This window comes from Myotis davidii, unplaced genomic scaffold, assembly GCF_000327345.1.
Source record: "Myotis davidii unplaced genomic scaffold, ASM32734v1 scaffold59, whole genome shotgun sequence".
NCBI lineage: Eukaryota > Metazoa > Chordata > Mammalia > Chiroptera > Vespertilionidae > Myotis > Myotis davidii.
Genome location: NW_006293001.1, coordinates 9,918,246 through 9,931,487, shown reverse-complemented (window position 1 = coordinate 9,931,487; position 13,242 = coordinate 9,918,246). Strand labels below are relative to the sequence as shown.

Sequence of the window (13,242 nt, the reverse complement as noted above, 5' to 3'; positions counted from 1 at the left end):
AGAAGGCACAGGCTGGGCTGAGGGACCCCCCACCCCCGAGTGCACAAATTTTGTGCACCGGGCCTCTAGTCTATATATAAAAGCCTAAGCAACCATCTGACTGGTAGCTAAGACGTACACTGACCACTAGGGGGCAGGCGTTCAATGCAGTAGCTGCCGAGCTGTGGTGACTTGGCAGCTGCAGTTCTCGGGTGACTCACCCGGAACCAGAGAGGAGGGAGCTCAGTTCTGGGGTGCATCACTTGAGAACCGCCCTCTCGCAATCCAGGACCCCTCAGGGGATGTCAGCAAGCTGGTTTCAGCCCAATCCCCTGAGAGACCCCACCAGTGCATAAATCTGTGCTTCAGGCCTCTAGCCCATTGGCTCCCCACTTTGGGTCTGGCTCCCCACTGGGCCTCTAGCCCATTGCTGAGGTCATGGGTCTGCCCCTTACAGAAACTTTTCAACTCGATTAGCTAAATGATGAGACGCGCAGGACCCACTGGCTGCGGCCCCCGTGCCAGCCCATCCTCTTAATATCGATTTCTAGTGGAGGCAGCAAATTTTCCCACTACTACTCTCGGCTGGGAAACCTGCCGCGGCTTTCCTCTTTCCAGGCAGACAGGAGTGCTAGCAGGCAACCTCCTGGGAGGGAAGGAGGCGAAGGAGCAGCTCGGGTGGGAAGGAGGTTCCCGCCACAAGACTCTGCCTGGGCTTAAGGGCCTGGGCCAGAGCCCGACATTGAGCAGGGTCCTGCTCTAGGCCAACTAGATTCCAGGCTAAGTAAATCCTGTTTGTTAAATAATTGCATTTTGCAGCTAAATGCCTCCACGTCATCAGTTACCACCAAACAGGGTAAAGTTAGATGAAAGAAGCGAGACAGATAAGAGAAAGTCACATAATATTGGGAGAAGAGAAGAGGAAGCCCAATTCTGGGGTGCGTCACCCGAGAACCACCCTCTCGAAATCTGGGACCCCTCAGGGGATATCGTAGAGCCAGTTTAGGCCCAATCCTCACAGGCCAGCCCAAATGACCCCACCAGTGCATGAATCCATGCACCAGGCCTCTGGTAAGTATATAAGTACAGCTTTAACTGGAGGGTTTTTATTTTCACATATAGTAAACTTCAAATTACTCTTTCTAAAGATGAGATTTTACACCTTATTTTATGAAAACCTGTTCTATAAAATCTGAAATTATAAAACAGTTAAATTGGGAATCACTTATTTGTATTAGGAAAAATACTTTTAAAAGGCTTCAGAGGAGGGTTTGGTTTTGGTTTTGGTTGGTTGATATTTAAAACTTTCCTGGTCCTTTTAAAATACTCAGTTTCTTTGAAATATTTCTTGTTTTCTGAAGTGAGGTATATGTAAATGTCCAGATATTACATAAACAGTTTAAACTATTATAGAATATTACATCTTTTCACCTAACTTTTATGTTATTCTCTTTCCCATTGTTTGACTTCTCCATTTTTTTAACTTACTCATTCTTTTTAATAACTGTCCCCTCTCTAATCTTTTTCCTGTTTTATTTTTTATATTTTCAGATTTACTGAGCAGTTTTAAATTTCTAACTTTATCTTCTTCTTAACCAATTTACAACACTACTTTTCTTTGACATCCATCATGGGATATTTTGGGAGACTGAATGAACTAATAATGCCGGAACATACTCTCATGTCTTGAATTCTCATATTTTCTTCTGAGAGACTATTTTGGGTGAAAAAAATTGAATCCATTTTAAAGAAAGTTGCTAGTAGTACATAGATACAAAGAACAAAATTGAATAGGTAGTGTCACCTTAGAATGAAAATAAAAATACTCTGCTTACCACTGGGTATTAATTTTTGAATTGTATAATTAAAAGATAATAAGCATTAAGTTACATGTTTTAAAAATAAGTTATCTGGCATTCTAAACCACATTTAAAAAATAAATCATTAAAATAGGTCATTCTGTTTTCTAAAAAGAAGGCTGATTGTACACTTTTAACAGAGAGAACAAGTATGACTTAAGAAAAATATGTTATCACTATCTTATCAGCTCCCTGTGCTTCTGGGTTTATTAAGCTGACATCAACTATACCTCAGCTTGTAACTATATAGCTTCTACCATAGGCTGGATCTGATCTGTGAATATTTGATGTCCATGTAACCCTATGGGAATTCACTTGTGGTGTATCGGCTTAGCGTTTAGATTTGGAGCCTGGCATACTCTTGCATTAGCCAGGCTGAATCTTGCTTTCACTCTCCCTTTAATAAACATGTAGCATTAAAGCAAAATTATTAGATTAAATTTGTTGGCACAGAAGGAGAAAACGTCCTCCTTTGAGGAAGTTCATGCCATTTGGACATATGAGATTAGAAGGACTTTGTATTGAAATGAATAATTTATGTGCATTGTATTTCATAAATCTAATAATTGAATAAGCAAATAAGAAAATGTGTGTTTATCATTGAAAAAAATCAAAGTTTAGTTCACATTCTATACTGTTCCAGAGGTTTAGAAATATAAGTTCAAAGCTGTTAATGTGATAGAATAATGAATGAGTGTGAAGCAGAAACCTCTAAAAGTAAGTCTATGGCTAAATAAGCAGGTATTTCTGGTTACCACCAAATAGTAAACTTAATCTTACTCTTGGCTTATTAGTTTTGTCTCCTGAGATTAGGAAAATCACTGTACAGCATCACCTTTGTTTTAATATATCAAGAATTCTTTAATATTTATTGTTAGTTATTATCAGTTTATGAAATCATTGCTCTCTCACTGAGTGACTTATTTTCACACTGTGCCTGATACAGGCATGAATCAAGCTCTCATTTCAGGAAAATCGCATATTACATTTTATGGACTTTGAAGTTTAACCATTCTAGAGTGACCATTAATATTAACTTTTTGAATGCCAAGACATGTATATGTTTTATCTAAATTAATATCACTAGTAAACCAGCAAAGCTTACCTTTTCTCTTGAACCGTTCTCCTATTTCAGTGGCAATACACAGAGGCTTTATTTCTACATTCTTTTTGTTGTAGAGGACAGCAAGTTGATTCTTCGTATTCAGAAGAATTAATTCACTTGTAGCATTCTTCCTGTCTCTCTTAGAGTAGTGGGAATGTTTGCTTTTTTTTTCCTTCCAGAAACATGCTATTTCATTTTCATCGCCGATAAAAGAGAGTAGTTAAGTTTTTCACAAACACATATACTCTCTTCCTCTCACATATTACTTTTCTTGGGTATTCTATTAGAGATTGTTGTATCAGCTAGAATGCTTTATTATTAGCTGATATATACTTTTCACTCTAAATTTATTTTTTAAAGGTCAACAGGAAACACAATTTTTTTTTTAATATATTTTTATTGATTTTTTATAGAGAGGAAGGGAGAGAAATAGAGAGTTAGAAACATCGATGAGAGAGAGACATCATCGATCAGCTGCCTCCTGCACATCTCCCATTGGGGATGTGCCCGCAACCCAGGTACATGCCCTTGACCGGAATCGAACCTGGGACCTTTCAGTCCGCAGGCCGACACTCTATCCACTGAGCCAAACCGGTTTTGGCCACAATTTTTTTTTAAAGTGTACATATTCTAACATAATTTTACCTTTTATATAGTTTAAGGATATAACGGGAAAAAACTGATCTAATAAAACATATCGAGACCACACAAATTATTCCCCAAACTTTGTTTTTTGTTAGTCCTCATCCGAGGATATTTTTTCCACTGATTTTTAGAGAGAGAGAGGGAGGGAGGGAGGGGGAGAGAGAATCATCGGTGTGAAAAAGACATACTGATTTGTTGCCTCCCACATGCCCTGAGCACGCCCTGACTGTGGCCAGAACGAACCTGCAACCCAGGCATGTGCCTTTGACTCTTAGCTTTAACCAGGAATTGAGGGACCCTCGGGCTCATTCTGAGCTCTAACCACGTGAGTACACCGGCCAAGACATTCCTTAAAATTTTTTTAAAAACAAATTTTGTGCTACTAGTAATTATTTACACATTTTCCCAATTATCACTTAATAAAAGCTTATAGTTATAATGAGAGTAATTTCCTATATTTCAAAAGTTGTTCTTTTGAGGCAAAGCTGCTTAACTATCCTTTTTATACTACATTTAGAACCTGTGGATTTAAGGAAACTAACAAATGATATACAGTGGGGCCTTGACTTAGGAGTTTAATTTGTTCCAAGACCGAGCTCGTTAAGGAGCTCGTTAACTCAAATTACTCTGTCAACTCAATGCAAAAAATCAGCCGAGAGACAGCTGGTATCTCAAAAAACTCATTAATCGGGACACTCGTAAGTCAATGCCCCACTGTACCAGTTAGCTTTTATGGTTGATTCTGTCTTAATTTCAGTCTTTGATAAATTCTGGTTATAGGAAAGCAATTTGTCTTTGTAATTTGAGGAGTTCTGCTAGGTTATTTGTCTATTTCAGAAAATTATTCTGGAATTCAAGAAACTACGTGGGCATGCTTTCCAAGGATTGTTATTTTTTATCTCTAAAAATCCATCTTGCCCTGGCTGGTTTGGCTCAGTGGGTAGAGCATTGGCCTGTGGACCAGGGGGTCCTGGGTTCAATTCTGGTCAAGGGTACATGCCCGGGTTGCCAACTCGATCCCCGGTGGGGGGCCTGCAGGAGGTAGCCGGTCGATGATTCTCTCTCATCATTGATGTTTTTATCTCTCTCCTTCTCCCTTCCTCTCTGAAATCAATAAAACCTATATTTTTAAAAAATTAAAAAATATAAATCCATCTTCTTTATAATAGATGCTCTACAAGTTACCAATTATAATACCCCAAAATGATAAGAAAATAAGAACTTTGGAAGTTATTAGGGCCAATAACTGTCTTGCCACTGCTATTTATTCAAATTTGTGATGTCAACAGCATGTGGATATATGTTGCTCTTTATTTTTTAGTTTTGTCATTATCTAGATTCTAAACATTGATTAGTTGGAGAGAATGCATATAGAAGATTTGACGTCTCAGAATACAATATTGAATAGTGTCATAGGGATTGGCTTTAATGTGTTCTAGGGTGTTCTAGGGTGTGTGTGTGTGTCTGTGAGAGAGAGAGAGAGAGAGAGAGAGAGAGAGAATATGAGAGAGATTTGTAAGCCCTGAATATAAATGCCAGAAGTTTTTTGGAAAAACATAACCAATTTGTAATTGAAACAGGATTAGTCAAGAATCATCAGCACCAACAGATGTGTCTTTGCAGACCGAAGGAATCATATAAACAATTTGCAGTCATCTCAATCTCTACTAAAACAAAAATCGCATCCAACATGCCACCTGACACCATTTCTTTCTCTCTCTCTCCTTTGCTCCTTGCGATGTGGCATTCATCTCTCCTTGTGCCTTCGTTCTGAAGAGATAACAGTATAGCAACAACTCTGCCACTGAAATCCTGTTCTCTGACCGATACTGGCACCTGCAAAGAGCAACCACCAGTAACAGGCAGCAGCAGCATCAGTATTAATCTTCCATGATGAAATCTTTACAGGTCAAGAACAAGCACACAGCACTTTTCTCACTCCTTCACAGTGGACCATGCAACTAGTTGAAATGGAAGACAATGGATTTGTCTACAAGCCTTTTGAGCAGTGGAGAATACAGGGCATTGATTTTAGGTGAAATGACCCCCAAGTATTCTTCAAGTTTGATATCTCCTTTGGTCTTTCTTTCTAGAACACCATTGTCATCTGACTTACTCTCTGTGGTCATACCTTAGTATGACCACAAGGAAAAAGTTTGCACATGTGACAATTCTGCTCGCTTTAGGTTTAAATAAGTATACGAAAGTAATGAACAGTAATATGCTACAGGGGTTAATCTGTACAACCTTTATATTCGTGACCATGACTAGAAGAAATCTTTTGGGAATTCTTCTGTCAGTTAAAACCACAACCACAACCACATCGTACATTATGTTTCTCTAGAATATAACACAAGATGCTACTGTGTAGGCCAGGGGTGGGCAAACTTTTTGACTCGAGGGCCACAATGGGTTCTTAAACTGGACCGGAGGGCCGGAACAAAAGCATGGATGGAGTGTTTGTGTGAACTAATATAAATTCAAAGTAAACATCATTACATAAAAGGGTACGGTCCTTTTATTTTTTAGTTTTATTCATTTCAAACGGGCCGGATCCGGCCCGTGGGCCGTAGTTTGCCCATGACTGGTGTAGGCAGTAGTTTTCAGTGTAAGTATGAAAAATGCACTTCACTAGGGTGAAGCCCATGGAGAATGTTATGGGGCCCTGAGTTCATGGCACGCGTGGGCAAGAGAGTGCCAAAAAGAGCATTGCAGTTTTAAACTTTGTTCTTCCTACTACTTCCCACTTAAAAACTAGTATCCTGTAAGAGATGGCTGTGCTGAGAGAATGTGGAACTGGCTGTAGATAGGAAAATTCCCAGTATTTATATTCTCCCTCCAACAGTCATTATAGACCTGCAGACATATTCCTGGCTCAGTGTTTCTCAATTTGATAGTAGATGTTCTGTTACCAAAATAAAACCATGGTGTTCAGTATTAATTTATCTAGTTGTATAGGCAGTGGAGATTCGGAAAGAATCTTAAAAGTCATATTAGCCACTTCTCAATCAGAACTATAACTCCATATCATTTATGTGCATATGTGTAGAAACTGGAAGACTGGGCTTTTTCCTTTATTGTGTAAAACATTAAATCTCTTCAGACTTTAAAAAACAAAACACTTCATAGAATCCACAAAAATCCAGAAAAAAAAGGTTAAAGGGAAGCAGAAAGCTGTGGGATGGGCTACAGTATACTCTGCAAAAGCACTGTACCTGTATGTGATAGGGCTTGTGTTAGCACCCTGTTAGTGTTTACATCAGGAATTTCACACACACACACACCCCATACAGTCACTATAATTTCTGTTTCAAAAGTGTACTAAAGATTCGGAACATTTTAATTTTGCCAGTCAGTTGAATTATTGTATTTATACTGGAGGCCCGGTGCACAAAATTCATTCACAGGTGGGGTCCCTAGCCCTGGCCGGCCATTCGTTCCACACCACCCCCTGGTGGTCAGCACACGTCATAGTGAGCAATCGAATACCGGTCTCCTGGTCAAACTCCTGAGGGGACACTTTGCATATTAGCTTTTTATATATATAGATGCTGTTGCTAAGGTAGCATTTTGTTTGGTTTTAAATAGAATGGGGGAATTGACAGAATCAATGCCCATTTTAACAATTATTCCCAATAAGGAGTTTTAATGTAAGTATGCATTTAAAGAGAGAATAAAACACCACTCCCACCATTACTTGCCCCTTCTCCCCCCAAGAAGGAAATGAAGTGCAGAGGGAAGAAAACATTAAGGTTCTAAAATAATTGTCTGAGCCATTTAAACACACCTGAGGGAGATATAATCGCTCCTGTAATAACCAGCTCAATGAGCAGTTAGGGATGGGAGTGGAGGGAACATTTTTATACTTAGGAAAGACCCCCGCTGCCCCAAGGATTTCATAATTTTGTCCCTTCTCCTCAGTCTACACAATCATACTCAACAGAAATAGGACTACGGGCAAGTAGTTTCAAATATGATTTCTACAAATTTAAACCTGCTGTCTAGATGGTCCTTAATTCTTTTCTGCACAGCCACTTGCATTAGCTTTTAAGTAGTGCCTTTTGTTAATTTTACCTTTCACTTTCCTGGTGATAAAACTTTTAGAATGACATAAGTAGGTTATATAATGAAACTTAATTTGAAGACCTAGAGATGCTAACTTTTGAGGGATTACTAGTGTCCATTACTAAATGATTTGGGTGTTAAACTTTTGAAACCTCATTCTGAACTAGTTTTCCTAGACCAAATAATGTTGAATAGACTATTCGAAGTGATATGCATTTCTTTGCTTCCACCATTTTCGTAATATACCACACATAATTTGTTTTAGCCACACTCATTGATTATAGACAAGCTGAGAACATTACAACAAAACAACTTCCCATCTTATCTTGGCTTTAGAGAAAGGCAGCTCTTTCAAATTGAGTTTTGTATTTTGTTTGGGGGCGAGGGGAATGACATGGAATATATAGTCAAGATTTCCTAAAGAAGTTGAAACTAGTGCATTCAATTTTTTCAGTTTGACATGTGAAAATGCATTTTATAACTCTTCAAGCATTTATAGCTTAATGTCTATATACCCCACCTTTCTTTGAAAAATTGCCATTAGGGAAATGCTCAAAAATACCCCAATTCCATCTAGCAGTTTTAACCTGGTATTTACAACTAATTCTGCATGGCTGTAATTTATTTTTGACTTAAAATGTGAGCTAAGGGGATATTAAGTTGCCAGAAGAGACTCTGATTATAAATAGAAAGCATTCCTATGCTAAACATCTGGCGAAGGACAAGCCTTTCTAGTTTAAGTTGCTGTAAAATTTACCTTCCATATAAATGTTCAAGTTAAAAATTTTGGAAAGTGGTATGTTTTGCAGGCTACTCAAACAATGAGGCAATATCGAGATCTGTTGTAAGCTTGTATGACTTGGTTTTTAAAATATAATTTAGAATATTAGAGCTTATTATAAAATCCTGTTAAACTAGCTATAGTGTATACTGTTAAATTGTCTACTCTTTTTTTGTTGAAACAGAAGAGAGCCATGTCCTTTTACTGTATGTGATCACTAAACCTACCTCTCTTTAATACAGTCCGTTCTTACTCATGTCCCTCAACACTGTAATTGCCTACGGAGACCAGTTCCTCCTTTCCAGAGATGCTGTTTGTTTCTTCTAGACCTTCTCTGCTTTTACTGCTCAGCTAGTGGATGACTTGGTATTCTTACTAGGCATGATCTCACTGATTAGATTGCCTCTTTTATTTTAGTAGTCTGGCCTAGTTTTAACAGTGTTTGAGGATTTTATTCTATAATGAATTTAGATCAGTTGTGAGCCCGGGTCATCCTTGCTTCTCCTTAACTCTCTGAAAACTGTTAATTCTGAGGATAGCTCATAGGTTAATGTCAATCTCAACCAAGGAGAGTGTGCCTATGGGATAGGTCTTTGGAAATTATCTGCAGTAAAGATAAATTAGTTGCTGAGACTACTGTATTCTAGACTATTATACCATAAGGCCAGATCAGAATTGGGCCTTGCCCCTTTCTATGAAGGAGAGGGTACTAGGCAGTATTGCCCTAGTATTTGTGCCTAAAAGTATGTGTGTTAATCTGCTGGGGCTGCCATAACAAAATACCATAGACTGGGTGGCTTAAACAACAGAAACTTATTTTCTCTGGAAGTTCAAGATCAAGGTCTGGCAGGATTCAGTTTCTGGTGAGACTTCCTGGTTTGTAGAAAGTTGCTTTCTCAAGTCCTCACATGGCCTTTTCCCTGTGCTCCCCCAAAGAAGGGGTGGGGATGGGGGTGAGTGATTATCTTTCTCTTCTTTCTTACAAATCCACTAATCCCACAGCTGGATTGGCCCCAGGTTTGATTCCAGTCAAGGGCATGAACCTCGCTTGTGGGCGCATTCTGGAAGCAACCAATCTATGTGTCTCTCTGACATCAATGTTTCTCTTCTCCCACTCTCTCTCAAAATCAATGGGAAAAATATCCTAGGGTGAGGATTAACTTTAAAAAAAAAAAGGCACTAATTCCATCATGAGGATCCCACCCTCATTACCTAATCTAACTCTAATTACCTCCCAAATGCCCATCTCCAAAAGCCATTACATTGGGTGTTAGGACTTAGATGAATTTGGGGGGAACACAAACCTTCAGTCCATAATAGTATAGTATGTATACTTTTTCTCTGTGGGATTTGAGAGAAATTACTTCGAGTTGCAGAATTATCTTCCAGGATGTGCCACTTTGTTTTTTCCACTTTGTTTTAAGGTCCAAGACATAGTGGAATAAATATTAAATTACAATATGAGGTTTGTAAATATATTTTACTGACTTTGGAGGATTTATGTCTATCTGTTTATAAGACTTTTGGTTATAGTTCCTTCCCTTGACATTTCCTCTTAAATACCTAGGAAGGATCCAGCTTTTTCCGCGCCCCCCCCCCCCTCACCAGTGTTTATGACCTTTTATTTTCCTTGTAAACTTTACAGTTCAAATGGAAATGAAGCTTGCCTATGCTTTTGTATTATAAGATTTTATGGGACAGTATTTGTCAAGTTCTATAGAGGAGAAAAGAGCTTGCTTAACTGATACAGACAGACATTTACCTTTTTTTAATTATGTTTTTATTGATTTCAGAGAGAGGAAGGGATTGGGAGGGAGGGAGAGAGAGAGAGAGAAACATCAGTGATGAGAAAGAATCATCCATTGGCTGCCTCCTTCACGCCCCCTACTGGGGATCAAGCCTGAAACCCTGGCATGTGCCCTGACCAGGAATCAAACCGTGACTTCCTGCTTCATGGATCTTGGCTCTACCACCAAGCCACACTGGCAGGCCTACATTTACTTTTTAAAATATTTATTTTGTGGTAATGGTTACTGCCATTGTATAGATACCAAAAATTATAAAACATATGTAATTATGTGCGTCAACATGCTAGCTGAATCTCAAATTGTATTGAGTAATAAATATATAATTAATTTCTGTAAATTCACACTTGAAATAAATAGTATCCCTGTACCACAACTTCAAATAAAGTTAAAACTAGTATTTCAGCTGGTGTTCTAATAGGCATTTCATTATTTTATCAGTTAAAAATCCACCAGACTACCAACTATTTTGTAGCTTCCTACATGTGTAAGAATCAAATTAAGTTTTAAGGCAGCAAACATTAGTAATATGAAGAAAAAAATTTACCACTTTTTTTTGTTCTGTGGTGTAAATGAATTTGAATTTTTTTCATACTCATGGACATTCCTATCTGCCAGTGTCTTTTACTGTTTTATGACTAAATCAACACATTGTGGATAGATCACGAGAATTCTCATGTTTTCATATTATACAGTGTTTTACAAAGTATCACACTTTAAAAAGATACTAGCTTGTAAGAACGTGTACTAGTAATAAATAATTTCAAAATGCAATGGGTATTTAATTTTAAGGCATGTAAAACGTTTATGTAAAACGTTTTTTGTACTCGTTCAATAGAAACTTATCTGGCCACTGGGTAAAGCTGGCAATAAAACTACTGGTCCGCTATGTGTTAAGACAACTTAGCTATGGCTTGAGTTTATTTGTTTCAAAAAGCTTTTTAGTATATTTCCTGCTTTTATAATTAATCTTTAGTTTAATCTCCTGGGATATTACCTTTTTCTTTTTTCAGTAGAATTAGAACTATATGTGACTGAAGCTACATTTAATGAGAAAATTTCAGTTAAATATTTAGTACTAAAGGCCCAGTACATGAAATTCGTGTACAGGTAGGGTCCCTAAGCCTGTGAGAGAGAAACATCAATCAGTTGCCTTCTGCACACCCCCCACTGGGGATGTGCCCGCAACCAAGGTATATGCCCTTGACCGGATCGAACCTGGGACCCTTCAGTTTGCAGGCTGATGCTCTATCCACTGAGCCAAACCGGTTAGGGCAACATAAATTTTTTTAGGATTTGCCTAAATCTGCCCTGATAATATCTAAGGATCAGCTATTCATAAAATGTTTGTTTTAGAGTCTGTTTAAGATTTCCATGGGATTTATCCATAGGGAGTGGTCAGATTGTGTGTGTGTGTTCCAAATGTTGTAAGCTTTAGAAATAATCAGTGGTTCTGTCTTTTTCCTTTCTTTCTCTTATAATTATTGTAAAACTAGAGGTTCGGTGCATGAAAATTCGTGCACTCGGGGTGGTCCCTCAGCCTGGCTTGCTCCCTCTTGCAGTCCAGTACCCCACGGGGGATGTCCACCTGCCAGTTTATGCCCACTCCCCATGGCCCTAAGCTACAGTCGGACATCCTTAGCGCTGCCAAGGAGGCGGGAGAAGCTCCTGACACTTCCGCTGCACTTGCATGTGTCTGCTCCCTGGTGGTCAGTGTGTGTCATAGCAACCGTTGTTAGGGTCAATTTGCATATTACCCTTTTATTAAACGGGATATCTTCATTTGTTTTATGCTAGTAAATTATTCCCTCTTAAATTAAAATTTGGATGTACCAGAAATGAAGCTTTCAGTTCATTTTGATATAAGTCAGTTTCAGACTACCATGCAGCCATTTTCAATTTAGACATTATAAAAATAGATTTCTTGTTGTAAAGAATAAAACTCAGCATCTCATTAGGTATAGATTTTTATGTGAAGGATGGTTTCTTGAAATAGGCTTTTTCCTGATCTTTTTCCATCTTTCAGGCATTGAAAAGAGCACTTTGGTCTTTTAACTCAGTGGTACTTTATAATAACTTTTCTTCCTGTCACTGAAAAAAATTGACGCATGGCTAAAAATATCTTTTTTTATATAGCAAATAAATTGAGCTTGTTATAGTACCCTCTCTTCATTTTCAGGAAGAGGCAGAAATTCAGGCAGAACTTGAACGTTTGGAAAGAGTAAGAAATCTGCACATTCGAGAGCTCAAAAGGATAAATAATGAAGATAATTCACAGTAAGTCATTATTATACTTCAGTTTTACATGATAAAAGTGTTTCTCTTCTGTGTGGAGCATAAACACAATATTTCCTTGCTGGGGGCTTCTGATCATACTTAGAAAAAACATCCACAGGACTTCCCATGGCTCAGCAAGTCTTATAGTAAACTGGTCCGTGGAAACCTCACCAACATACCTCTATCATCCTCCCCTTATGTACAAGTTGCAGCCATGCCAGCCCCCATCCCTATCTCAGGGCTTTTGTGCTGGCCACCTTCTCACCTGAAATGTTCCTCTTCTAAATATCTGAGTGGCTTCCTTTTGATTTCACTCCAAATGGTCACTGGAGGCCATTCCTAGGCAACCCTATCTAATATAGCAGTCCTTAGCCATTCCCTTCCCTTTCCTGGTATCTTTACCTTGCTTTGTTTTTTTTTTTTAATTAAATCTTTATTCAGATTATTACAGTTGTTCCTCTTTTTTCCCCTTGTAGCTCCCCTCCACCCGGTTCCCACTCCACCCTCTGCCCTTACCCCCCACCCCCACTGTCCTCATCCATAGGTGTATGATTTTTTTTTCCAGTCCCTTCCCACACCCCTTTCCCCTCCAAGAATAGTCAGTCCATTCCCTTTCTATGTCCCTGATTCTATTATGATCTCCAGATTATTTATTCACTTGATTCTTAGATTCACTTGTTGATAGATGCATGTTTGTTGTTCATAATTTGTATCTTTGACTTTTTA

General features: G+C 38.4%; 1 protein-coding gene across 2 annotated transcripts in view; it reads left to right on the top strand.

Moving 5' to 3' along the window:
* Positions 1-13,242, top strand: part of TLK1 (tousled like kinase 1) — a 108,604-nt gene that overhangs the window by 67,871 nt on the left and 27,491 nt on the right. For both annotated transcript variants that reach the window (XM_006766551.2, XM_015565772.1), the window contains one exon: positions 12,419-12,516. In XM_006766551.2, coding sequence (XP_006766614.1) covers positions 12,419-12,516 — 98 coding nt within the window. The remainder of the gene's footprint in view (positions 1-12,418; positions 12,517-13,242) is intronic.